General features: G+C 41.1%; 2 protein-coding genes across 3 annotated transcripts in view; both read right to left on the bottom strand.

Annotated features, from left to right (window-relative positions):
• Positions 1 to 1,098: 1,098 nt before the first annotated feature.
• On the bottom strand, positions 1,099 to 9,822 carry C1H5orf49 (chromosome 1 C5orf49 homolog). Its single transcript, XM_032118248.1, has 3 exons — positions 9,613 to 9,822; positions 5,838 to 5,954; positions 1,099 to 1,414 (listed from the first exon to the last, which is right to left on the bottom strand). The coding sequence occupies exons 1-3, from the start codon at positions 9,787 to 9,789 to the stop codon at positions 1,268 to 1,270; spliced, it is 441 nt and encodes a 146-aa protein (XP_031974139.1). The 5' UTR covers positions 9,790 to 9,822; the 3' UTR covers positions 1,099 to 1,267.
• A 5,522-nt stretch (positions 9,823 to 15,344) lies between these two features.
• The window catches only part of ADCY2 (adenylate cyclase 2), a 211,316-nt gene continuing 198,716 nt past the window's right edge, over positions 15,345 to 27,944 (bottom strand). For both annotated transcript variants that reach the window (XM_032118264.1, XM_032118261.1), the window contains 5 exons: positions 26,418 to 26,564; positions 25,178 to 25,285; positions 23,013 to 23,127; positions 18,727 to 18,851; positions 15,345 to 18,183 (listed from right to left, as the gene is read on the bottom strand). In XM_032118264.1, coding sequence (XP_031974155.1) covers positions 18,031 to 18,183; positions 18,727 to 18,851; positions 23,013 to 23,127; positions 25,178 to 25,285; positions 26,418 to 26,564 — 648 coding nt within the window. In that variant the 3' untranslated portion in view covers positions 15,345 to 18,030. The remainder of the gene's footprint in view (positions 18,184 to 18,726; positions 18,852 to 23,012; positions 23,128 to 25,177; positions 25,286 to 26,417; positions 26,565 to 27,944) is intronic.

Raw genomic sequence — 27,944 nt, forward strand, 5'->3', positions numbered from 1 at the left:
CAGTGCATGTAGAAGGTCATGAATAATGAAAGTAACAAACATGTCTCAGAATGGGCTGCTCTATGTGCTTTGCTTCTCACATCATGCCAAACAAGTGCTATTGATTGCCTAATTTACTAATTTTTCAGGTCCCAAATTAAGAAGGTTTTTTTTCTGTTATTTTTTCACTAGGAGTCTCAATGTATTTACAAATTACATAGATTTCCTATGTCTAAATACCTGACAAAACCAGTGTCAGTCACAGCTGTGGACTTCCAGTTCTTTTTCTGGTATGATCACTCTGGCTGTTCCTTTCTGAACAATACTGCCTCAGCTTTAAACAACAGGATCAATGGCTCTTGAGAACCAAATTGATGCATACCCTGCAGGAGAAACTCCTCCTGAAATTACCTTAACATTTTAGTACTGGATTCCATGAAAGTACAAGGCATTAAATGTTTAATCAGATTTAGACATTTGTGCTAAACATGCTTTTTAAATGACTACTGCTCAAATCCTTGTGTTTTTTTCTATACTTTCTACCAAATTATTTAGTGCTTGTTCTGCTAGTATTGCTTTTTCTTTTTACCCCTTTTTTCCAGATTGGATACAGAACCAATGATGATTTTTCTTGTTAAATCAGTCAGACCTTCCTATAGTGGAAGTCAGTGAAATGAATATCTGAAATCAGCTAAACCCAGATTTTGTCTCTTCAAATGCAAAGCACTCAGAAGTTCCTTTTAATTCAAGTTCCACTTGAAGTCTACTGAAACCGCTAAGCACGTAAGCCCATCCATTTTAGAAAATTCTGAGCTGAATCTCTGTTTCAGCTGCTGTGCACATAAAACAATGTCCCACAATTCTCTAGCAACTCTGTAAGGATTGAAAAATCTGTGACCACTGATACCTTGAGGGGCAAGCTTGCTTAAATGTTAGGTCTGTGAAGGGTTATGTAGAAGCAGTGCCCAGAATTGCAGAGACAGCTTTTGACCCAACAGGTCTCATTCCCAGTGTTGCTGCCTAAAATGCTCAGCTCTTGTCAGTGCTGCTTTTCATGAGATTTTTATGAGAATGTAAGGAGAAGACATGCATTTTAATTAGCATGAGAAAAAGTGCAGCTGCTATTTCACCCTATTTTTAATCCAGATCATTCTCATTAACTAAACTGTAGAGGAAAAAGCAAAAGCACCATATTGCTTTTCAACGTGGGGTTTTTTTCCAGATAAATGTTGCTGGTGATGACAGACACGAGAGATTTCACATGGATCCAGGCCTAGAGAAGGTTTTTTCAATGAGCAGGGCGGCTACTTTCCCCGTAGATTGCTGCGTGCAGGCTATAAACCCTCACATGCTCTCTGGTTGCTGGGTCTAAGGGCTTATTTACACGCTTCCCATACTGTGAAGATGTCACCACAGGAACAGGTCTTGCCATTTCCTGTGAAAACACAAAAGTCCCCTTAGAAGAAAATCACACAGTGAATAGAAAACTTGGCAGTTTTCTATTGCTAAATGTGCTGTGGCCAGGGGTAAAATAACTGACAGAACTGTACAGCATCTGCTATATGGATTTGTTTAGTGCCCATACTGTTCTATCCCTGCCCTAGTTTTTTATGTATCTTAATAAACATGAATGTGTCCCTAGATGACACTGATGATAAGATATGGAGCTGTGGACTGATAATTTTTTACACAAATACATACACACATGTGATTACTATGTGATTACTGGCAAACTAAATGCTAGAAAAGCACAGATTATATTTTTATTTTTATTGTGCACTAAGTTGCATGATTCATTTGAAAAATAGGAGATTTGTGCCCCCTGTTACAGGAACACCTACCTTGCTTGCACAGTTCAGTGAAAGCACAGCTTGAAAAAAATCAAAGCCTAAAGAAAAACCCTGAGCAACCATGAGTCCATGAAAGCTTTCCCTGAAGGAAGTAAAGCATATACTACTTTATTTCTGCACAATGAAAGATTTTACTAAAAATACTTGTAGCTGTAAGATTACAGAAGTAACTGCTTTGTAATGATGGAAAGTGGACTTGATGAAAAATAACCTGACCAAGAAAAGATTTTAAGCTTCTTAGTAAGCTGCACTTTAAGTGACTCTGCAATCACTATCTGCAATCTGCAGTTCCTTCCTGTGTTACAGCAACAGGGAGCTATGGAGTCAGAAGGGAAAGACAGGATTTGTTTGTTTTTCTTTTCCTAGCTAAAGGTCTCAGATTTATCAGGCTGCTTGTATGTTTGCACACTGACTAACACAGTAAGCTTGGTCTACAATGTGTTTATCTAGTCTTATAAATAGTATCTGAGAATCAAAATGCAGAAGCCACACCATAGTTCAAGTGCAAGCAAATAAACTTTTTTGCTACAACACACACAAGTCTGAACAAATCAGCACAAATGTCCTGCAAGGATGCAGGTGGGAGCTCAGATTGGAGGGATCTCATAGCAAGGCAGTCAGCTAAGAGACATTTCCAGCCTCGTGGACAGAACCTGAGATTCTTGCAAAGATACTGTAAACCCTTTTTTTAAAAAACAAACAAACAAAAAAACTAACTAACTAACTAACTAACCCCCTCAATAGAAAAGCTCATTTCAAAACAACCATTTATCCCCCAGTTCTCTTGCCTACATTACTCCACCCATTAAAAACTATTCAGTACACCAACTTTTAACCCCAGAAGAATGAAAATCAAGTCAAGAAGATTGGCAGGCAAAATTAAGACCATTTTCTCCCATGCCCTAGTTGTGGATAAACACTGAAAAATGAGAAACTAAAAAATCTTTGTACCATCAAGAAAGGCTTTGCTAGTGTTGGGGTTTTAGTTTAGTCTGTTTTTTTTGGTTTTTTTTTTTTTTTTCCTGTTAAAGGAATTTTCTCCCATATGCATGTTGCTAGGGGACAAATAGCTGTACTTAAGAAAGACAAAAGGGGAGTGGGGCGGACCTGGCTACTCCTTTGTCTACACCTGGGTGTGGGGTCAGTTCGCTCTGAGCGTCCGGAGAGAGAAGCTGCAGAGAAAGGAGCTGCTGCTTCTTTCTTTTTGGCCGTTCTTTCTTCCTGCTGGAAACAACGCCGGGACCCCAAAAGCCGCTTTCCCTGCCCTGCTGGAGACCGGGCTGTGGCTGCCCTGCCCCGCTGCTGTTTTGAGCTTCCGCTACGCTGTAGCCCTGCTCGCCCTGCCTGCCTGGGCATCCGTGGGGTTCTCCCATCTGGATACATCTCGTCTGCCACCCGGGATTTGCGTCCGTCCCTGCCGTTCCAGCCTGCGGTTCCCGAGAGTCCGAGATCGGCTGCCCAGCGGTTTGTGAAGCCTTTGTTCCATCCCTTCCCGGGATCCCGGGGCACCGGTGCCGCGGGTTTCCCGAGCTCGCTCCGGAGCGCCCCCTGCAGCCGCGGGGGAACCATCGCACCTGCCCTGCTCACCGGGAGCCGCCAGCGCCCCTGCCGGCTGCGAGCGGAACTGCACCCGAGGGGAAAGGGCCTGACAGCCGAGAAGGCTGGCACTGGGTTTGTGATTGCTGTTACTGCCATAGTTGTTGTTGTTTTGTTTGACTGGTTATATACATATATATATATAGAGTAAAGAACTGTTATTCCTATTTCCCACATCTTTGCCTAAAGGCCCTTGATTTCAAAATATAATAACTTGGAGGGAAAAGGGGTTATATCTGCCACTTCAAGGGGGGCCTCTGCCTTCCTTAGCAGACACCTGTCTTTCAAAACCGAGACACTAGCAATGCAGGGTTTACAGTGCTAATGATGCACAGAAGTATGTAATTCCAATAGTTTGTGTTCCTTTTAAATAACTAAGACTCAGTTTTCAGCATCCTTGGTAGCACAGCGCTGACTGTGCACACTGGCATTTCATCTTTGTGGGTTTGGCATTCAGTGGGTTTCAGATTTTCCAACAGTTGGCTGGGAAGCATCCTGCTACCCGCCTTCGCAGTGTGTAATTCTAGCACTGCTAGCACTTGCAATCAGCAATGGCAGCCCTGTGCACACACTCCACTGCAGTTACTCAGCTGCATGTAGCTAAACTGAGTATGTGTCACTGTACTCTTGAATTCCCTGAGTGCACCCAGGCTATCTGCAAGAAATGAGGGGCTTGCTTGCCCCTTACTTTTCCACTTCAAGTAAAGCAGTGTACTATGGAGGGTTCAGCCTGTCTGCTTTCAGTGTTGTACTAGAAAGATGTAAATTGTGGCATTTGTATTTATTAGATTTTGTAATTTAGTTATTATTATATAAAGTCTGAGAGGGCCACTGTGATAGTAAAGAGGAACTGAGTATGTGACTTGAACTTAGTTATGGTTACATCCAGTGTTGGGTGTCATGACATGCAAGAGGATCATGTTGTAGTATTAAGCAGCTGTGGGTTTGATGTGTCTCCCTGCTAATTAAAGGGCTGGATTAAGGGACACCTGTTTGGACAGTCCCTTGTGTGCACTGCCCAGCAGAGCTGGTATGAATTCTGGCCTGTACAAGTTTGCTCTAGGAAGAAAACCAATAGGAAAGTGAGTTCTGTTGATGCAAGAGCTCACTTGGAGGTAGGGCTTGGTACAAGGGGAGGGAGGTTGTCTTTGTTTTGTTCAAATAAAAAGTTTAATTTCTACTTGGAGTAGTCATTTACATACCTTTTGGCCTCACACAGATTTGCAGTTGAGTTACTAGGCATGAGCAGGTGATGCTCATGGGCACTCCTGGGATTCCTCTGGGAGCATCTAATACTTCCTGCACTGTCTGATAGAGCTGAAGGGCATTATGGCTATGCACTTGCACTGAAATGTCTGGCATATATAACTGCTAGTGAGACAAATCACAAGCAGTGGGCTTTGTCAGAAAAAACCAATTTTATTACACAGAAATTAGAGTAATTTGAACTCTTATGTTGCTCTTCCTTCTTCCTTCTCTATACATAAAACCCTCAATGCGAGCAGCCATCCTTAGCCTAGCCATCACATTATATCCCATGAACCCACTGGGATTTTGAGGTCATTAGTACACAGAGGTTACACTTCATTTGGCTGTTGACAGCCTCTGCCTCTATGTGCAGTTTTGTGTGTGTATGTATAAATATAATTATATATACAGACACTTGTATATATGTGTATTATTCAGATGCTGCATGGAAAAATACATGCATATATATTTATGCATACATATTACAGTATTTCTGTTTCCAAGGGTGCTGTGTAAAACCATGGCTATATTTACCTATAAGTGCACATCAAACCCAGATTCTGCTGCCCTCAAATACTTTGCCCATCCTTTTCCAGGCATGCCCACGTGTTCTGATTGACCACACCTTTGCACTAGCTCCCTATGAATTTCCTTCCTGCAGGGCAATCTGGTATAGGTTTCCTTAACAAACTCACCAGCTTTAGAGACTTGCCTTCCACAGCAAATGCTGGCGTAGAGAGGGTGGGTGTCAGAGGACAGTAAGTGAAGTCATGGCCTCCTAATCCAGTCCTCTCAGGGAGAACAGTTTTCAAGCATCACAGAAATAACTGCAGAACCACCTGAAATGCAACTCTTGAGGGGCACAGATGGTTCAGAGTACACCCTGAACTCTGCAAGAGAGGATCTGCCTCTTCCCCCTTGCTTTAACTTGCATATGTCTTATCCTGGAAATCTTCAGGATATGAAAGAGCAAGAGCTAATTAGGGTGTCTTCATGGGATAATGCTTTCTCCTAAACCTGCAAGCTGAGTACAATGATGTTCTCCTTCTTTCTTACCATATAGGCTGCACCATAAAGGGTAAAACAATGCCTATAGCCTCCAGTCATGTCAAAAAGTACAAAACACATTTAACAAAGATAATTACGAATTTATAAAAGGGTTACCTCCTCATGAATTTTAAGGCCACGACCCTTTGCATGTTTTCTGTCGCAGCATGGAAGATATTGGTCGTAACCTTCTGTTATTCCAAAAACGGCATCATAGGTGAAAAAATCTCCTGTCTTGAGAAAAGGGGAAGAAAGACTAATTCACAGAATTGCTTTACTTTGTAGATTACAGAACACATGTAGTCAAATCAATACCTAAACAGTGCATATATTGCATGAGGTGATGACAACTTCATTAGGAAGTTTGGGCCCCTCCTTTGGAATAGTTTGCAAAATTACCTAATGACACGTGGTATCATTTATTAAGTTTGTTCAGCTCTGAAATTTCTCTTGTGGTATTTTACTTCATTTTCCCCCCCTGTAATCTGTTGTAATGTTTGGAAATTTAACTGATCTGTTTTAATTTCCTGCACTTAATTTCTCCTTCATAAATTCGTGTATTTGTCGAATGATCTGGCAAAATTAAGTAAAAGCAAAACAGGCATTTTCAAAAAGACAAAGGGATTCTCCACTGTAAACATAATTTCATTTCTGATTAGAGCAGAATTGAGAAACATGCCACAGTGATAATCCAGTGATCCAGTAGTATGCATGACACACATGTCAGGCATGAAAATAAAGCACACCCAAAAACAGAATATTATTGTTTAACTGTTGACACAGTTGCATCCAAATAAGCAACATAAAAGATCTGCTCTTCCAACAAAGGCATTTGTGAAATCCAATCAAGAAGTTCTCGTAAGTGGAATCAAAGCAATTTCAAAACCAAAAAAAGTTTTCAAAGAAAAAAGAAAAAGCAAAATCCCTACTGAAATTCGCTGCCAGTTGTTACTGAACTTCATTAAAAGGTCCATATTCTGTTAAACATGTCAGTCATCACTGGCTTTGTGCATGGCTGACTAAAAAAATGGTGCGTTTTGTTGGGCTTTTTTTCTCCTCCAATTTTACAGTGTGTCCAATTTAACCTTTGAAAATCTCATGTACTTTGAGTCTTTTGAATTACAATGGACTTCTCCAAATATAGTCAAGTCATGGCAGGTCAAGAAGGCTATAGTGGTTCCATTAAAAGGACACCATAGTTAAGAGCACTAGTGAGACACTGCTGTAATTTCAGGCTTTATTCCTAAAGGTATCTCCATTGCTTGGTTCTGCCAAGAGGAGAGATTATTTGGTATTTAACCCATCTATCCCTTCACTTCTCTGAAACCATTGAGCTTCATAGGATTTCAGGCACGTTCAAGAGCACCCTGCACATGATTTGTCATCTCCATGACTATTTCTGTGCTTCCTTGCTTCTCCTTTCCTCCCCATGCTAGCAGTTTCATTCAGTGGGCATTTAATTTGTACTCACCACCAGAAATGTTATTTGCTCTTTGCTGTTATTCATCTGGCATTATTTGTCACTTGTGTCAGAGCACATAATTCATTCTTTCTGGAACTTGCAGATAGTCAGCCAGGCTGTTATATCAAAAACTACCTCGGTCCCAGATATCTATTTAAGATTTTCTGCCAGATGTGTAGAGACAACACTTCTTTGCTCAATATACTGATAACTTTCTGCTGCTGTTTCTCTTTGTTGTAAATGATAATTTGGTTGGCCTGGGTGGTGATAGTGGTGGTGGTGGTGGTGGTGAGCTGTTTCTTAAACCCATCAGAGCAAGTGAGTCACACAGAGCTGATGATAAATGTGCACTCAGGGTAGGCATCCTCTGTGTACTGCCGCTAAAGTTAAGTGCTTTGCAAGCATTCATTGGTATTCTGGACGCACATAAAATAGGTAATAGCTTTCTCCACGTCTCAGAAGAGGAAACACCAGGCACATTGGCTACAGTAACTTATGTAAAGCAATCCAGGGAGCAACTGTCAGCCAAGGAATTAAAAGGCAGGAATTTCTAGCTTCTGGCCATGCAATGAGCCCATCTTCTTCCTACTTCTCTCTGCTTCAGTTGGTTTTAGGTATTTAAGCTGCAGAAAGGAATGAGATTCCTTTTGCTGTATAAATAAAAAGATTCAAATTATCTAATTCCTAAATTGTGTAGAAAAATGGGTTGAATCTGCTTCGTCCCCTGCGGCTGAGGCCTGGGCTGCGAAGAAACCTATTAAAGAGCTGTTACCACTTTTTGTTTCCACGCCACTGGAGCAGCATTTTTCACAAACCAGGCCGTTGTGAGTGTGAAAGCAGACCATACTGTAAGGAAAAGCTCTACCATGTGGCTGCTAATTCTGCAGCCATTGATAGACTGGATAGATTGTGAGCTCCATCAGCCCCAAGAGCACCACGCCAGCCCTTTGGCCTGCCCTCACCTTGCTCTTTCCCTACTGTTTTGTGAAGCATGGCACCAACTGTGCCCGCTCACCTTTGGGTCAGATCACCTTCCCAAGGAAATGCTGGAATCAACACAAAAGAGTCTGACATTAGAAATCTACTTGTCTTTTAGCAGGACCAGGTGGTCAATGCAGGAAATTTGCTGTTCCTTTAATGCACAGAACAGTGGTCTGGTATGTACCCTGCCCACAACCCAGGGACACAGGACATGCAAACTCTCACAAACCACCAGTCAGCACTGCCCCGTGCTTGGCGCATTCAGCAGCTTGTCACTTGGGTGAGCAGGGGATTCATGGGTTGTATTTATTGTTATAAATTGCCATAGCATTGCCATGTTACACTGACATAATAGGTATTTCAGAACTTTTTTATGCCAATTTTTGACAAAAAAGCCTGTTAACTTCAATGTCTCACATGACACTTCATAGAGAGAAAAGTTCACCACCCAGGAACTGTAGGTAAGCTGAGGCGGAGGGTGTAAGATTGTTTTAATTTCTGATTTTAAATATGAGGACAGAATGAGGAAAAAAGGTGACATAATGCAGCAGAGCAAGGAGTGAGACTCCCTGCCAGTGTACTTGAGTTACTACATGTTGAGTGGCAGTGTACCACCTTCAGAAGGATTCAGTTACAGAGGCATATAGTGATGGTTTGTTTTGAGTAGCTCTATTGATTTTACTAAAGCTGAGCATTGTGGAAAATTTATGCAATGCACACTGAAAATCTTTTCCCTCCAATTAAAATGGAGAAGTTTCCTTATTAAAGGGTTCCCAAGAGTGTGTTAGGAGAAAATCCACTGGTGCTGCATCAAACCCTAGAGACCAATGATGCCTTTCCTAGTGTTCCCCCTAAAAATGCCTCACATTTCATTGCTACCACGTGGCCTGTCCATCCTCAATCCTTGGCAAACCATGTCTCTGCCTTCTCTTGTCATCCAGTGGAAGACAATACTCTCATTTGCCATCCACAAATAGCAAACACACTTTGCAAAGGCCTCTCATGGTGAAACCTATTACTTTGGCATTAGATAGCTTAGTGATAGAGATTAATCCGCTGCATTTTTGTATCAGAAAAAAAATTCTTCACTGTGAATGTGGTGAGGCATTAGAACAGGTTGCCCAGATAAGTTGTCGGTACCCCATCCCTGGAGGTGCTCAAAGCCAGGCTGGATGGGACTTTGACCAACCTGGTCTAGTGGAAGGTATCCCTGCCCATGGCAGGGGGTTGGAACTGGATGATCTTTAAGGTCCCCTCCAACCCAATCCATTCCGTGATGCTATGACGATTTTAGGCACCTGTCTGACCCGGTCCCTCACGATGAGAGCCGAGCCCTTGCACCGGGTCCAAGCAGAGTGTCTACACTGCGCAGAGACCCGCGGGGAGAACTCGTCCCTCCGCCCTGCGCTGCCCCCCATCCGACCCCAGCTCGCTCGCTCCCTCCCTCACCTTGCGCGGCCGGCTGAAATAGCTGAGCTCCGGCGGCCCTTCCCGTTTGGGCGGGACGAAGCTGAAGGCGGAGAAGGAGCTGAGGGCAGGCCGCCTCCTCCCCGGCGCGTTGTCGAGCGCCTGCTGTGCCAAACGCGTCCCGCTGGCTGCCGGCGTGCGCGGGCCGGGCGCGGCCATGCTGCCCTGGCCGCCGTTACCGGCGCTGCTGCCCCTCGGGCCCGCTCGGCGGGAGCCGGCCCGGGCGCGGCCGGGCTCGGGGCCTCGGGGCGTTCCGCAGAGCCCCGCCGAGCCTCAAGTGTGCATCCACCGGCTCGTGGAGTTTTGGTCTCAGTCTTGTGCAGCGGCTCCCGCTCCCTGGTCCTTTGTGTCCTTGGAAGCTGGGGAAGAAGGTTAGAGCAAAGCCTGGCAGAAAGGGACTGACTTTTTTTACTGTGACAGCTTACACTAGACCCCACATCCCCTTTTCAGTGGATAACTTGAATAAAACTACACCACAGCATGCAATTTCCACCAGGATAAGGAGCCAGTGTCTTGAGGAGCTTGGGCTTCTCTCTTCGGACAGAAGATCACCGACTCGGGCAAAGGCTTTCACATGCTTGTTTAAGTCTGTCAGGCTGGTGCTGTGACCTCTTCCATGTGGAGCTGTTCCAGTGCCCAACCACCCTCTGGATGAGGCACCTTTCTCTAACATCCAACCTAAACCTCCCCTGACTCAGCTTCAGGCCTTTTCCTCAGGTCCTGTCATGGTCACCACAGAGAAGAGATCAGTGCCTGCCCCTCCTCTTCCCCTCATGAGGAAGTTGTAGACTGTGATGAGGTCTCCCTTCAGTCTTCTCCAGGCTGAACAGACCAAGTGCCCTCAGCTGCTCCTCATACAGCTTCCCCTCAAGGCCCTTCACCATCTTTGTTGCCCTCCTCTGGATGCTCTCTAATAGTTTAATGTCTTTTTTATATTGTGGTGCCCAAAACTGCCCCCAGCACTCGAGGTGAGGCTGCCCCAGTGCAGAGCAGAGCAGGACAATCCCCTCCCTTGCCCGGCTGGCGATGCTGTGCCTGATGCACCCCAGGACACACTTGGCCCTCCTGGCTGCCAGGGCACTGCTGACTCAGATCCACCTTGCCATCAACCAGGACCCCCAAGTTCCTTTCCATGGCACTGCTTTCCAGCATCTCATTCCCCAGGTTGTATGTACATCCAGGGTTGCCCCATCCCAGGTGCAGAATCCAGCATGGGATGCTCAGCCATTTCAGGCAATGCAGTTGGAAAATTCTCTCACACACTTTTGTTGGGAACACTGAAAATAAGTGTCTCCTGAGATGTAAATCTCAGACCAACTGTAAAACTTCTCTGCCCTAGTAGTACCTGGCTCCTAGGTTTGATATTCACCCCATGGTTATCCTGGTTTAATACATATATGTAACTATGCCCATGCTGCTTCTTACTGTGGTCCCTAGGGATCTGCAAGCAGCTTGGTTTAGTTTATCTTTGTTTCCTGTAACCACAGTTGTAGAGCTACTGTCCTGTGGGCACAGCATTACTATTATTATTGCTACCAGTATCTTTTGGTAAGCACTTTCACAATAGCACTCTCCCAGGCATCTTGAATTTTACTGAACATCCAAAATTTATTTAAAATCCCCCAACTTTCAGAGTACCAGAAATCTTCACAACTGATTGTTTCAGGCATCTTGAAGCCACGCAGTAATTCAGGCCTACAAAAGTCTCATCCCTATGATGTAGCTGCCACTCTACCATCACTAACCTACTGAATAACACAGACTCCTGCTTCTTTGTGAGTGTAGCATGGAGGCTTTATAATCTGCAGACTGATGTGGGTGGTTTTTTTAATAATTTGTGACAATTTCCATCTGCTTATCTAATAATGTCCCTCTACCAATTAAGATCCTCTTCTTCCTGTAGCATGGGCCAATTAGCACAGTGTAAGCGAGCAGTGGAATTGAAAATCCAACAGCTGCCTTACATCAGCTTCCTACGCAGAGACCCGCTTGCCACTGTGCAAGTGCTTTTCTGTAGTTTAGTCCGAGCACAGAGAGATAGCAAGCCCATTTATAAAAAGCAGCTCAGCTGAAACTGCAGCTATAAATAGAGCCACAAGAAACTGTTCACCACAGATATCAACTAAGCTAGGCAAGAGCTCTGAAGTCAGATCTGAAAGATTTCTCTCCAGTTTTCTTTCTACTGTTCTCATGTAGCTTGTTTTGATTAACATTAAATTGATGGCATTAAGTTGAATTACAGCATTTGGATGCAGTATAGATTGTCACAAATATTGCTAGATGCTTGTTACAGATTTGCAATACTGTTGTTCCCTCCCCCCTGCCCATTTGAAGTAATTAAAAACTATGCTTTTCACTTAATTTTTCCTTCCCAGTGAAGGTAAAAATCCTTTTAGAATTATTTGAAACTTAAAAAGGCTTTTCTTCCTGGTCACCTTTTGCAGACTGCCCAGAAGAAGGATATGAATGCCCAGGGGGGTTTGTTCCAGTTGCAACCAGACTTTATTAATATGCTACTGTTAAGTGTATGTTCTTGTTACGAAATAGCATGGAAGGTCAGTCTGTTTCCTTAGTAACTTCAATTCGAACATGTAAACACTGGAGCAATTTTAGTCCATATGATGAAAACTATGCATTCAAATACATCTGAGCTAAGACACCAAAGCGTTAAAAGTTGCTTTGAATTTGGTGTTTTGGTGATGATAAGTTCAATTGCCTGCCTTTTTAGAGAGTAGTAATACCCCCTCAGGTTCCACTGCTAAGATGTCTGAGTTTTGAACATGTTGGTATGTACTTCTATAGCCATAAAGTGTCTCAAAGGTAGAGGCACTGTTCTGGAATGTCAAACTGGCTTGTGCAATAATTCTGAAAAAATGCCCTAAAAGAAATATGAAGCAAATAATAGTGGAGCCAGGGAGAGAGGCCACAAAGGAGACAATGATAACTGGGGGGGACAGGATGGACACAAGAGGACAGGGGACATATAACTGGAGAGGTCATTGATACACAGGAAAAACAGTAGCTGTTTTTTGCTATAAGCTGAGGTGCCTGTTTCAAACTCATGTCACTTAGAGCTGAGTAACCTGCTGTCAAATTAAGTCTTAGCAAGCCCTCCCCTGTCCTAGCTCTTTGACCTCAACATGTATCAGATTGCCATGTGGTCCTGACCTTCAGCTGAGCCATGAAGGAGAGACAGTCTTTGTCGAATATGTTCCATTGGATGGCCCTTGAAAGAGGCTGAAACAAAAATGGCTCAAAACCTGTCCCCTTTCTACTGCCATAGCTTTGGGTCAAGCCAGTTGTTTCACAGAAGTGCTTGTTTTTTCTAGATCCTAATTACTGACTGACTGCCACCTCAAACAGGAAGGCTTTTCAGAAACATTGCATCCCTCCCACAGGAGACAATCCTCCATGAACTTCTCCCATTGAATCCTTCTCACAGTCTGCAGTTCTTCATGAACTGCTTCAGCGTGGGTCCCTTTCATGGGGTGCAGTCCTTCTGGAACAGGCTGCTGCAGTGCGGGTTCCCCATGGGGTCACAGGTCCTGTCAGCAAACCTGCTACAAGAGTGGCTCCTCTCTCCATGGGCCCACAGGTCCTGTCAGGAGCCTCCTCCAGCACAGGTTACCCACAGGCTCACAGCCTCTTTGGGGCATCCACCTGGTCCAGTGTGGGGTTGTCCGTGGGCTGCAGGTGGATCTCTGCTCCACCATGGGCTTCCAAGGGCTGCAGGGACACAGTTACCTCACCATGGTCTGCACCACCCACTGGAGGGGAATCTCTGCTCTGCTGCCTGGAACATCTTCTCCTCGTCCTTCCTCACTGACCCTGGTGTTTCCAGAGATGTTTCCTCCCTGCAGCTGCTGATTCTGCCACATTTTTTATCTCTTCTTAAATATGTTATCCCAGAGCTGTTGTTGATGGGCTTGGCTTTGGCCAGCGGTGGGTCGGTCTTGGAGCTGTCTAGCATTGGCTCTTTTGGACATGAGGAAGTTTCTGGCAACTTCTCACAGAGGCCACCCCTGTAACCCTGTCCCCCTCTCCTTGCTACCAAAACCTTGCCACACAACCCAATATAGCTGACTGATATCTGCTCCAATTAAAATCAATATTCTGTTCAATAACTTTCTTAGTAAGTAGAGTAATATACAGTTTTATACATGAGGTGACATAACTTCCATAAAAATTGCTATTTATAACACTTTTTTGAATAAAACATGAAAAATTCTAGTACAAGAATGTCAACCTTTTGAAATACTTTCACACACATTTTTTCCTGTCAAAACTGAGATGTTCATGAAGAGCGTCCCAATGGCTACAAATAGATTTGGAAAATACTCTATCCAAAAAATGTCAAACAATTCTTGGCAGAATCTTTGTTTTAAACAGGGCATTCTACAACATAAAGGGGTTCATATCTTCATAGTTGCAAACATTAATAAAATGCCCTTATCTTGCATTTTGACATATCAAAAATTACATTGACCTGAATAATTCCTGCCTCTGAATTTGAAAATGCTTAAAATTAATATGTAGCAAACTTTAGGGTGAACTAGTTACAGTTGATTTATATAACATTTTTGACAAATCCACACAAATCTGAATTATTTCAAAGAACAAAAAATTATCTCTTAATTACATGTTTTATTTAAGGCACATATATCTCATTCTACATTTATTTCCTCCTCAGAATCACTCTGCTAATTTAGACAAGAAATGAAGAATAAAACTAAAAATCCCTAGACTTAAAATTGTTTGGGGTTCACCTGTAAAAAGTCTTGAAGGCCACTATCTACACCAAGTGAAGGAGAATCTGCTATCTGAAAATGAAAAATTAATCTATGTTCATACATAACCACAAAAAGAAGGAAAACTATGTATCAAAGTACAAGAAAATCTTATCTTTTAACAGTAAATCTTCTGCTATATAAAGCATCTTGACAACATAGCTTATTATTTGTCCCAATATGAGGTTTTAAAAACAAAACAGGACAGACTTGCAAAAGCTCTTCCCTCACTTTGCTTTAGAAACAAGCAGACTGAACTACCTGTGTCTCAGTGGAAAAAGGGAAGGTTTGTAGATATTTTACAAAATGGAGGAAGCATATAGGAATATAAGAAAATGAAAAATGCTTTTCACATAGCATAAATAAGACACTAATGTCTCTCTTTAGAAACAGCAGCTAAATAGCATTAATTTACAGGTGATCCAAACTATTTCCACAGTTTATAAAAAACATCTGCCAGTCTAATCTTTCTTCCTGTCCTTTGGTAGCCCTCCATAAATTGGAACAAAGCACTGACTTTGAAAAAGAATTCCAGCAGGCTTCCCAGGTGTTCCCATTTGATTTTCTTTTTCCTAGACCACAGTGAATCACTCTTACATTGATCTTTTGGCTGTTGCCTCACAGTGTGAAATGCATTTGCGTTGTACTTTTAGAAGTCCCACTCTGTGGTTCACTAATGAGCTGTGAACTATGTCACCAACATGGAAGTTGTAGAACTTGATGAATCTTACTGTGATGTGGAATCTATGGAATGTCAAATACTGATTTACATCATTATCATAAAGTTTTTCAGGTTACAGGCTGATACAGGAGTAGTGTTATATCCAGTTACTGAGGCCGAGATTGCTGCAGGAGGAAGAAAAAGTTCTTTTCATAAATGAATAGAGACAGAGAAAAAATAAGCCAGTATAAACAGTAGATGTAAAATGCATTGGAAGACAAGAGGTATTTATTAACTACAAAGAGCTTCTCAGCTAGAAAGATAGTAATACCCAGCAACTGAAGGCTAGAGAGAGGATGGTATGCGCCGTTCTTTGTGTGGGCAAATATATGCATATCTTTTGCCCACTTTCTTGTTCTTTAGCAGGATTTGCCTGCAAGAATCTAAATGCAACTACAAAATGAGAGAACACCACCAGTGAAATATGAGTGCTCTGAACATGGGCATTTTCAACATGCTCTTGGAGGGCACATATACACCTTTCTTTATATTTCATTGAACTAGTCAGCTCCCCACCACTCAGATGTTTTAACATTTCATAGCTTACAGAAATAATATTGTTTAACTTTTATAAAAATCACAGAAACAAGGCTATGAAGTTAGGTACAAGGTTTGTTAATGATGTGCAAGAATACAAATGAAAGCAAAATCCTGAAGGCACAGGTTATACCTGAAAGCTGCACATATATATGACAATATAATAGAATCAACTTCACGTAAGGGTTTTCACCCACAGTAAGAAATTACTGCATTGACGTGTGGTAATACCACAATGATTTTAAAGGCCCAGAGTACATTCAAAGTCTAAGAAGGAGATCAATAGCTTCTTTCAACGTCCCTAGGACACATTTATAGCAAGTGGCGAGGAGGGATTTAGGAGAAGTCTTTAGTGACACAGCCAAGTGACAGCTAGCCAATGACTGGGACACTGGTTTTGCAGCCATGTGAGCTATTTAGAAAGTCTTTAATTCCACTGGAAAACATTTATCTTATTAATTAAAAGGAAGAAATAAAGACAACAAAAATATTTTTTAATGAGATTTTATTAGACTGAGCACCTGTCTTGAAAATTACTGTTTAAAAGTCTCCAGCGCTGGATGAAAAATTAAGTGTGTCACGTTGAACATAAGTGAAATAACTTACATTTTGCTTTTAGACTAACTTAAGGGGATCAAGATTCAGATTGTCTGTTTTACAGCAAATTAGGCACTTTGAAATCTACTGTCATTCCAATTCACTAGTGGGCAGATGGCTGCTGTGAGTAAACTGTGCCACATTCAGTGAGACTGGACTGATGCCATGTATTTGTGACCCACAATTTTGAGAACTTCTGAAAGGACACCAATGCTATACAAATGTGTATGTAGGTTTCATGAATGAGCAATCTGAATACTTTTTACATTTCAATAACATGCCAGAGGTAATAATGCATAAGTTGACTTCCATATTCATATGGTATCAGTCAGAAAAAATCTTGTAATTATATGCTATTTTGTAAACAGAATTATTTTCTTGTTAGGATACTATGACTAAAAAAATTGATTCCAACAAAGCAAAACTTAATTTTTACTATCTGTGCTTCAAAGGAGCATAGGTAGTACAATTACCTACTTTTACTGTCTTTCAGCTGGCTCATCTATGAAACTCTGCAAGTGTGAAACTTTTTAATTTAAAGGGACTTAAATTAATCTCAAATATCCACAAAATAGCATTTTGCTCATACTCATGTCCTAGTGAGTATAAATGAGATTATTAATTTAAATGATAAATGAGATTATTACTTTAAATATCCCACAAAATCCAGCATTGTAAAGGTTATGTGAAAGGCATGCAAGGGCAAAAGAGGTTGTCAAAGTGCAAAATGGAACTTTTTTTTTCTCTTGTACAGCTTGTCCTTGTTATTGTTTAAGCACTGTGGGCCAGTTGTTAAGTAGCAGCACTGCTGCTGTTTTCAGTATCCTCTACTTTGCTTGTGTTTATGGATTTGAGGTCAGTCTTCTGTATGACCTAGAGAATAAGTGACTGCAAAGTGCCTAGGATGCCACCCATGACTGAAGACAGTAGAGCTGATTTAGTTTCTGAAAGGCAATAGAAAATCTAGCAGATATTATTGACCAAGACTATTGAGATAGCTGGCCGTAGCCTACCTCACCATCTAACTACTGAATAAAAAGCAGAGGCAGCAGCAGCAAACACTCAGCTTTGGAGCAACAGAAGCCAAGGAAGGAAGCAAAACTAAGAGACAGCAACAGTAAGACAAAGTACATATAAACTTTTAATGAATTAACCTTACAAAAGACAATAGCTTCAAAACATTTGACACGTTTGTACAAAACTATTCCAGCATTGTTAGTTCTCTCTTCAGAAAGAATGCCAGCAAGCCACCCAACGTGTCCCTGGCTATGAGATGCAACTGGTGATCACATCCAAATCATGTGTGGACAGAGTAAACTTATTTACAATACTGTATACTTTAATACCAATTAGAGGATGCTATTGGGGAGCGACTGTATTTTCCAGAAAACACCATGCATCAGAAAATAGTATGCACCCCTAGCTTTATTGCCTTTTTTCCCCACATTTGTCACTAACACCTCTCTTTAGTCCTTTCAGGATGCGTTACCTCCTTTTGATTCCTATTCCTTCTTTTCTTGTCTTTGAATAACAGTGCAAGTAGCAGTACAATCTTCCAGCCCTATAGCGTACATCACAACTGTCCTTGAACATAGAAATATCAAGGTGCAAAATGATGGCTCATGGAACTATTCTGCAGCCATATTAAAATAAGTGCCACATACCAGAAAATAGCACGCATGTTAAGGGCCAAAATGTAGTTAAAAAGTGCGTGATACTTTCCTGAAAATATGGTACTGATGACACGTACAAGCATCTTCAAGATGCCACGTTCCCTTGTGAAAGGGATCTTGTCATTTCTGTATGTACAAAGTATGTCTTCAATTCTCCTTTTCCTTTTACATTTATTATTCCTCTGCAGGTGCTCATGTACCCCAGTGTTTGCAGGACGTTGTTTGTCTCCTCTGTAACCTGCAACAATACAGAAATACAGCCAGTGTTGATAACAAAGCAAAGCAGAATCTTTTTCCAGGGTGTGAAGGTAACATAATGTTCTGTTCGGTTATAGGGGGCTTGCTGTAATGCTCATAAAGCCTTTAAGGGTCTCAAGTGAGGTTTGAACACCTTAGCTTTCAAGCAGTCTGTTGCTGGATGCCCATTCTAATCACTTATATCCAGCATCTAATTTGCTGTAGCCACTTCTGTACCTAGGGTTGCCAACAGAGGATATCTTGTAGATAGATGAATGGAACTAGGGACAATACTCTTCCTACCTCACATAGCACTTCTCTCAACTTCAGGAGCTTATTTTCACTTCAGTAGGCCCAAGCTTCCCCATCTTTCTACAAATACTAAGGCTGTGTAAATGAAGTGATGGTAAGGCTCATGAAACGATGGTTAGCATCACCTTTCAGAGCTGCTGTTGCCACTTTCTCATGCAACTGTTGGTGAACCAAACTTTAGGCCATTCTGCCATTTTAGGTGAAAGCCCACTAGGACACAATCAAGACTTACCTGTATTTTATCTAAGACACCAGTGCTGTCCATCCTGCTGGCCACATTTACTGTATTGCCCCATATATCATACTGTGGTTTTTGAGCTCCAATTACTCCAGCTATTACAGGTCCATGGTTTATACCTGGAAAACATCAGAACTTAATGTTAGGAATGAAAGGAAAGGCAACAAAGCTGGTGAAGGCCCTCGAGCACAAGTCCTATGAGTAGCCTCTGAGGGAGCTGGGGCTGTTTAGCCTGAAGAAAAGGGGGCTCAGGGGAGATTTTATCACTCTCTACTTCTGTCTGAAAGGAGGCTGTAGCAGGTGGAGGTTGGTCTCTTCTCCCAGGCAAGCAGCGACAGGATAAGACGACAGTCTCCAGCTGTGCTAGGGGAGATTTAGGTTGATCGTTAGGAGGAATTGCTTCACATAAAGGGTGACTAGACATTGGAATGGGCTTCCCAGGGAGATGGTGGAGTCACTGTCCACCAGTTGGAGGCGTTTAAGAAAAGGCTGGAAGTGGCATTTGGTGCTGTGGTCTAGTTCACCTGGGGGTATTCAGTCATAGGTCAGGCTGGCTGATCTCAGAGGTCTTTTCCAACTTAACTGATTCTGTTTTTTTGTGAAGATCCACCAAACAAGGACATACAGTGCATCTGGCATATAGCAAGTCAATGAACGCAACATTTGGCCCTTGCTGAATAGTGAGTATGGCAGCAAAGAGTCGTTCACCGTGTTTTTATCGACCATTTATGGCAGGAGAATGTTAGTTACAAAAATGCCAAAAGTCAATTCATCTAATTTTACTTTTACAGCTCCCTCCCATCCTGAGTAACTTGCTATTTTCAACCACTGGCATCCTAATAAACTGCTGCTGCCATTATTATGTAGCACGAGGAATACACTGTGGGTGAGCAGCAGCTTCTGGGAAAACAGATATAGAAGAATTTCTTTAAATTTCTTCTTGTAGTGAAAAGGGCCTCTCCTCTCTGCAATAGTTGATGGCCCCATCAAGTTACTTTTATAGTATTCTTTGCTTATTAAATTTAGAATAAACTAATGTGAATGAACTGAAAGGATTTGAAGCCTTGTTCTGAAGGCTGAATTGACCACAGAATGGTCCTAAAGAACTGCAATATAAATATATATATTCAAATAATTTGATTAAGCACGGAGTAGAACAATATGGTAGAACAATACAGTCCCTCATTAGACTCTGGGCATTTTTTTATCTTGTAGTCAGTTTGTAACCTATGTTATGTCTGGAAAGGGAGTGAGCTGTACTCTGCTAGTAGGGAAACCAGGAGGCAAAATCCAAAGTACTATTGTTAACCAGCATCAAATGTACTGTAATTGTAACTGTACATACCAACGAGCAGGAAAGCAAAGTTAGACCTAGTGAGAAATAAACCCTGAACAAGTGAGTTGTTTGGACTTCTAAAATTATTTCAGTGGATCATAACTGATTTCTGTTACTTCATTGACAGAAACCTTCATTAGGGTTATATATCCATGCAGAAAAATGAAAGTGTGATTGTAGGATGGAGAGGGATCTCAGAGCTCATTTAGTATGTAACATGGCAGTGCAGGCTAGCAACCACACTATCGGCCCACTTGGAAACCCTGGAAAACGTGACTGTAGAAGTTAAATTGGGAAAATATGCAAAGACTACAAGATAACAAATAGAGCCTGATACATATTTGTCTAAGTGCTTGGGGTTAATTGCACAAAGGGACTTGGGCCTTGCAACACTTTGCATTAACAACTGAGCCATGGATGGGTTTTTCTACTTCATGACATACAACTTGTAGAAAACTCTAGGGAACTAAGAGTGGAATCCACAAAACCCATCTGCTGGGTAGCCCAATCTGGCTAGAAGGGAATATTGAAGAGATGTGTGTGGCCATGGTCCAGAAAATGGGGCAGTGCAGTGGGACTTTCCTACAAAATACAATGGACAGGAAGGGACTTCTGTTTTTTACCTTTTCCTGAACTACCACTGCTGATGGTTTGAGGAATACCTCAGGGGCTCAAGAGTCACCTTCAGATCCCTCCTACTTCAAGGAAACTTCTACCAGTATCTCTTAGGAATGTGTTCTGGCAACCCAAGCACTGTGGGATATACTGCTCTATGTCATTCCTGCTGGTGTGGATCTTTTTTGCACGACACACATGAATGTTTGTTGGGGCAAGGCTGGAAGAATAGTACTCTCACTACAGGTGAATGCTCTAACCAAAGGTGATATCATCTATCTGTCTCTTTCTCTCATATCCAAGGCAATATTTAATCATTCCATGAAATGCAATGCTGTTCAGCAGGAATGACAGAGAATATCTCATTGTGAAGTATCCTACAGCCTGGGCTCATAGCTTAGCCTCACCCAAAACCAGGATCCAAATTAAGTCACCTACAACACAGACGAATGTTCTAACTATGAAGTTATATGGAAAACAACACACCAGCCTCTCTTCTGAAAGAAAGCAATACCTGTGCAAAACCTGCTGCAAAAGCATAGCTGAGCTTGTCTCATAAATCAAGCATCTCAACTTGCAGAAGGGGAGGAATGCTTAAAATGTCATCCAGGTGCTTCCCTCCCTTGCCTGGCAAGGTCAGAGCAGTGTGTACCTCCTAAATCACACTAGCATTTTGGGTACTCACAGAAAATTATGAAAGCTGAGGCCTCTAATAAGTTGCAGAAATTTCAGACTTAGTTGTTGGCCAAGGGAGGCTTTTGCAAAGGGCAGTTTGGGTACAAGTCCTTACAGTGGGGACTAGGTCAGAAGTAGTTGTTAAAATGTTTCTGTGGCTATAATTAGTATGGATTTCAGCTGCTTTCATCATCAGGTGGTGAGAAGTAGAGAAGAGAAGTGAAAATGAAGTGAAGATCTCAGTGGTGCCTATATTGGATTAAGGTGGCACAAATACACTTTGGGGCCCGTGTTCCTTTTTAGAGTTAAAACATTTTTCATTTCATGAAGCAAAGGAGTCTGAGTTCTCTGGAATCTTTAGCAAAGAACTGTAAAAATCCAGAGTGAGTGTTTTGTTTTGGTTTGGTTTGGTTTTCCCCTTTGAAAATTTGCTTCATGATCCCCACTTGAGAGGACTCAATACTGCTTCAAGCAGTTTGCAGACACAGCCCCGGCACCCAGCAGCTCTCTGTCTGTATTGAAGCTGCTGATATAAATGTGCTTGCAAGTATGTGCCATGTCAGCTATGGCAAGAACTGTCAAGTTCTGTAACACTGAGAAGGAAGCATACTTCTGATTTGCTTTGTCATTTTTAGCTCTAGCAAGGAATACAAAACATATTGGCAAAGGAGTGCCCTAACGAGCCCCTGCTTCAAGTCAGAAGACAGCAAGTTTTGCCAGTGGGTGGCACTGTGAAATAGACTCGAGAGGAGCAGCCGAATGGAAAAGCAAGCGGCACAGCAAGAAAAAGACAAGACAGGAGAATAACTGTTGGAAATCAAATACTTCTGACACGTTTACATAATTTATGGGTTTTCAATATTTGTTTACTGTTTTCATTTCACACTTTCCACGTTACATATTGCATTGTGAAACTGCTGTGTACTGCTATCAGGAAATAAACATTTTGGAACATATGGTTCTTGACCAGCTCTGAATTCATTTATTCATCATTCTTTCTATTGCTTACTGCAGCTGTCTATTTCTTTTTAAAAATACCATGATGCACAAGAAGAAGCAATTAGAAACTGAAACATAAGGGATATCTCTTCCCAAGATAAATAACTAGTCATCTTTGCTCTTATCTGAATAACAAAGAAGACAAATATTCTTCCTTGTCTAACGCTGCATTTTTGTGTGCTTGCTTGAGTTTAGTACATGTAAAATATTTCAAACTCCAGCCTCACTGGCCCCTTATAGCTCCTGTCCTCTGAAAAACCATTTATATAGTTTTGCAAAGCCCAGTCTAGAGTTTTCTTGTGTATTCTTTTGGTATTTGTAAACTTCAAAAAAATGTATGTGTCTTACGATCTCTACAATAATTTTTACAGAGTTACCATAAAACCATTCAGAGCCATGTGAACACTTTTTTTTCAACCATTCTTTACATAGGAATACTGCCATTTTCTAAGTCTAGCCTTGCAACACTGTAGGGTTTCAGGAGCTGAGGTTGATGGCCAATACCATGTAGGCTGCTTTTAAACAGGATAAAGATGGTGCTGTTTACTATCATGGCCCCTTTGGTCAGTTCTACTACTACTTTAATCAGATGGTACTTCACACTGAATCCTCCCCCTTGTCCATTATATTCTCCTAAGAATCCTGTGATACTCACCTACTCGTAACTTGAAGTCATTGAATGAATGCTTGTTTATGACATCCAGTTTTGCCACCAAGGCAAATGCGAACTCCACCATGGTTCCTATGTGCATATACTGTCGTTCAGGTTCCTGAATTCGAAAGACAAACAAAAAGTGTAAAATCATTCTCGTGAGCCTTGGATGCTGTAAGAATACAACCAAAATATGTTGAACACTTGAACGCACTTAAGCCCTTAGGGATGGCCTAGTGTCAGCAGGCAGATGCAGAAAGTAATGTAGAACGTGGTACCCTGTCCAGCATCAGTAAGATCAAACAATGGCCGAGAGACAGGATGCATTTTACTTGTGTACAACCAGGCAGTCTAGAGGTGATAGATCCAAACCATGCCTAATCTAACATTTTGATTGTCAAATGATTGAATAGCTGCTATCTAATCCCACAGGCACTCAATATCTATGTGCGCCTAGAATTTGTTAATTCATTTTCTCTAAGTGTCTGCTTCTATTGTACTCCCTTTCATAATAAATAATGCTTGTGGACAGCCACACAGGGATTCCTCCCTCACTGTTGCACAGCTTAGCTCCCTTCTAAAATGTGTAAGATTCAGTGAAATTCACAATTTTAAGAGTTCTTCCACTAATCTAATCTGACAGATAAGCAAGTACCTCTGAGAACATTTAACAGACCTGAAAATGAGTAAAACACAAGAGAAAGAGGGCAACCCCACTCTGCCCCTTTATTTACTAGCTCAGAGCTTATACCACTTATAAAAGCTGTAGACTTAATCTCTCATACATAACAAAGTAACCTGATTTCTAAGTACTGTTTTGAGTGCTTTCAGGCTGAGGAGAAAATTGATTTTGGTGTCCCACAGCCCAAGGTAAGATCCTGACAAGTGAATGTTTTCATAAGACATGGACTCATTGATCTCTATGAGAAATTACTGAATCTTCCCCAATTCTTGAGATAAAGTGACAGAGGAGATGGACAGATTACAACTTCAGAGATGATTCATAGAGTGCATGCATCAGCCTAGGGTGGGACAGTAGTGGTGCTTGCTGGAGCAGCTGTTTAGATAAATGAAGCCTATTTCCTTTGGAGTTCACTCCTAGCTAAAACAGATGGTTTCCTGTTCAGTTGATATATTCAGACCCCTTCCTTAGGCACTTAGTCTTCCTTGGATGCTTGTTTTAAGCTGGGGGTGGTTCCCAGCAGTATGTCTAGCAGTCACTCACTGCCACACTAGGTACTGCAGGATCTGTGCATCTTTGGGAATCTGGAATGAAGGCTGCTGAGTTCTGGTGGATTTCCTTTGAGAATGTGAACTCAATCACCAAAGGAATGCTAAACTGTGGACCCCCTGATTGTGGAAACAACTCAAATGATACATTTCTTCCTTTGCAAACACTAATTTTAGTTGTGATTGAGAGCTCTCTATGTCTTCACATCTTCGGTCTGCAGTTCTGCATTTTTTTCATCCCCTTCACCCTCTGTATTAAATGTCAGAGCTAATTTAAAATAATTCTTTGCCCTCAGGATCCTTAGGATCTATAGTTTATGTGGTAATTGCTTGTGTTTAGAAGGAACATGAGTTTGGCAAGAGCACATTAATCCTTGGCAGAGACTGTGTTGATTCTTAATTGCTGTCTCTCTGTCACTAACCTGTAGTACTGTAAAGATCATGGCAAAAGCAAGGTTTTTGAATAAGTTATGAATTGCTTCTCTGAACTTAATTTCCACTGACTGCAGTTCCTAATCCCACCACATTAAGTAAAGTAGAAACAAAGGAACACATTCTCAATACTGAGTCTGAGGGTTCTGTAAGTGTATAGCAAGTAAGGCAAATCATCCCTCTCAGCTTACAATGGAAAACATTAATTCTTGCAATCTTTTTTATGCTCTATAAATCCAGTACTGATGCAGCACATAGGAATAAAATGCTGTACTGTATTTAGAGTAGAAGGCCTGTTTTAGCAAATACAGAGGTGGCATTTTCAAACTGCAATGTGAAGAAAAATTCACAGAGATTACTAAAGTATAAACTTGTCCAGTACAATACAATCTATGCTAATAAGAAAAAACTAGGCCACATTATTATACATAACCTGAAGCTTAATTAACAGAATTTTAGCATTCATTTGAATATGCTTTTTATCAAGCAGGAACATTTTCTTGTACCTGACACTGTTCTTGGTTGGGTGTAGCACTCAGTCCTGTTGCTGCCATGTAAGTGCTTCCAATGGTCTTTATCTTTTCAACTCCGCTGAACTTTGGCTTTGACAATAACTGTAAAACAAGGACAGTCATTCCTTAATCACATCAGCAGCTCTGTTACTCTAACACCAATCAGAGCATCAAGTCTTAGAACAGTTTCTATGTAGACCCCAAATGGCTCACAAATATATACAGGATGAAGGACTTAAAACAATGGTTACGGAACTCCAAGGATAGGGAATTTCTGTCTTCTAAAATACCTTTTTACTATAAAGGGATGAAATTTATAGTAGTGAGAATAAATTCCATCTTATTTTATATACAGCTTTTAAAAGTCATTAGACTTTGCACTCATGTGATATTGGAACTGGATCATCATGCCAGCCAACAGTTAAGCTTGAAGCAGCTTTCTAAAAGTAAGCATCTATTCCATGCCAGTGGAATAGTCCATGCCAATGGGTATAAAATCCGAGGATTTTAGTTCATATCCCAGGTTGTTTTGAACATTGTTCAAATGGGTTTACTGCTAAAACTGCTAAAAGCACTCTCCAAATGGGTTTACTGCTAAAACACCCTCTATAGCTGCAGGTCCACAAATCCAGACTGCGCTCTCTGAGTCACGGCATGATTTTAATACCTTTTCCTGGTATCTTCATCACTAACTACTTTCTTACAGACAAATACTGTTCTCAGTGAGGCCTTTATAGATGCCATTTCCCAATCCATCTGTACTCATACTCTCTACTTGCTTCTAACTTCTGAGAATGGAATATTAAAACTTCTATAATCCTTTGATTTGCTTGTGTATCAAATGATCAGTGCAGATCAGGTATAACACAAAAGTTGTATCTGACTTTGGACATTCGTATTTAGAACTTGTGGTTAATACATGGCATGTGATGTGACTGCCTCATGAGCTGCAGCTAAAGGCCAAAATAAAAATTTCTGTCAGGTATACACATAGGATTCTCCTTATAGAAAATCAAAAGCAATTCAGTATGATGTCAGACCAATATCTGATTTATCCCACATAAATACCTTTTTTCTTTAATACTCCCTGTAAGTATTTTCCACGTGACCAGGCACACAAAAGTTCTTTTCTCACAGCTCTTCCACTCTCCCTTTCAAGTATGTTTTCTGACTGTTGCATATCATGAGTTAGTAAGATTGAAACCATATGTCAGTCACTGTTGTAAGTACATACATCATCAAAGTCCGCAATGATCTCATTTAGCAGCCTGAGACATTCCAGCCCTTCCTTATTTACATCAGATTCTGTGTAAAATTCCTTGAAATCCGGAACGGAGGCAAACATGACACAGACGCAATCGTATGACTGGTGATACAGATCCTGTTCAAAAGAAAACAGAATAAAGAAAAAAAATCTATCATACCCAGCTGTAAATAAGTTTCCTTATTAACATACAGTGTCCAGGATGCAAAAACAGAGGTGCTGCAGTAGTTGGAATGCCTTAAGATAGTGGTTGGATTTTTTTGCATTTAGTTGCATTTATTAATTCTAAATAATATATGAACCTGTTCATAAAACGGACTCAACATATTCAGTTTAAAATATTATCATGATTTTTTTTTTCTTCCTGAACATTAACTCTGTGAAAACAAAAAGTTCACTAATTTATTAGATAGGGCCCATCTCTGAGTCTTCTTATGAAGAGAATTTAGTCTGGCTTGCATGGCTGAAAATGTATTTTGTAAAAATATATACAATTTATTATTAAGTGTTTGTTATTGTAGTAACTAAAAAACTGAACCAAAATCACAAAGTCAATGTACTACAAATGCATAATGCAATATGACTCTGATTGATAGTTCCTGACCTAAAATGACAATATGCCTAATAGGACAAAATAATTATCGTTTCTTTTGCATAAGAAGGAGCTGAGGCAAAAAGAAAGAAGTCACCTGAACTGAAACCCATTTATGGCAGAGTCTGCACTGCCTTCTGTGACCACTGAAATGAGAGCATCTCTACTACACAGAATGATTCTGGTGCTAAAAAGGACCACCTCCCACTACCCCTTCAATTTCCTCTCCACTGCCTTTGAATGTTAGACTATCTCTTCTTTCAGTTCAAATTCACATCCCAAAAAAAAAAAAGACAGAAAGAAAGAAAATTTATTAAACTAATACTTAAAAAAGAAATAGTATCTACACACAAAGGTAGACATAGCAATAAAAGAGGCTGTTATCTACTTTGATGTAAAACTACCTTCAAGTTGTTATTTGAGTAAAAAGGGATTTCAATACTCATATGAAAATGATTTGTTCTGTGAGTTCAAGAAGCATAAGATATTATTTCCCTTTTTACTTAGCAAAGCTTGGGTTTTGCAATTAGACTGGCAGTGTGTCCTTTTGAAAGCGTGTGGTGTGCCTGTATATAGACATGCACAGACATAGTGGATCTTTACTGCTGATGTATAACTAAAAAAATAACAGAACTATGGGAAAACTGCTGACTGCCCCATGCCAGCACAGGTGTGAGGGAAGTTTCTGAGCAAACATGAAAATAATGATGGACAGGGAGGAACACGAGCAGCTGGAGGAGATAAATTATTTATTGCTAGATTTTTGTGCTCCTGTATTTTCTAAGGATTCTATAACCATAGCATCACTGGAGCTCCACCACAACTATGTGCAGTAGAGATGGAATATATTGCTGGGATTCACAGCTCAAGCTGTTATTCTGTTGTTGCACCATGATTAAATCCAG

Source organism: Corvus moneduloides, chromosome 1 (genome assembly GCF_009650955.1).
Source record: "Corvus moneduloides isolate bCorMon1 chromosome 1, bCorMon1.pri, whole genome shotgun sequence".
NCBI lineage: Eukaryota > Metazoa > Chordata > Aves > Passeriformes > Corvidae > Corvus > Corvus moneduloides.

What these genes read in the sequence shown, in the direction of transcription:
- C1H5orf49 (XM_032118248.1), bottom strand. Translation starts at nt 9,789, where the DNA reads ATGGCCGCGCCCGGCCCGCGCACGCCGGCAGCCAGCGGGACGCGTTTG. An exon ending in ATTTCAGCCGGCCGCGCAAG is followed by an intron (nt 5,955 to 9,612) that starts GTGAGGGAGGGA and finishes CCTTTTCTCAAG; the next exon opens with ACAGGAGATTTTTTCACCTA. An exon ending in GCCTTAAAATTCATGAGGAG is followed by an intron (nt 1,415 to 5,837) that starts GTAACCCTTTTA and finishes GTGTTTTCACAG; the next exon opens with GAAATGGCAAGACCTGTTCC.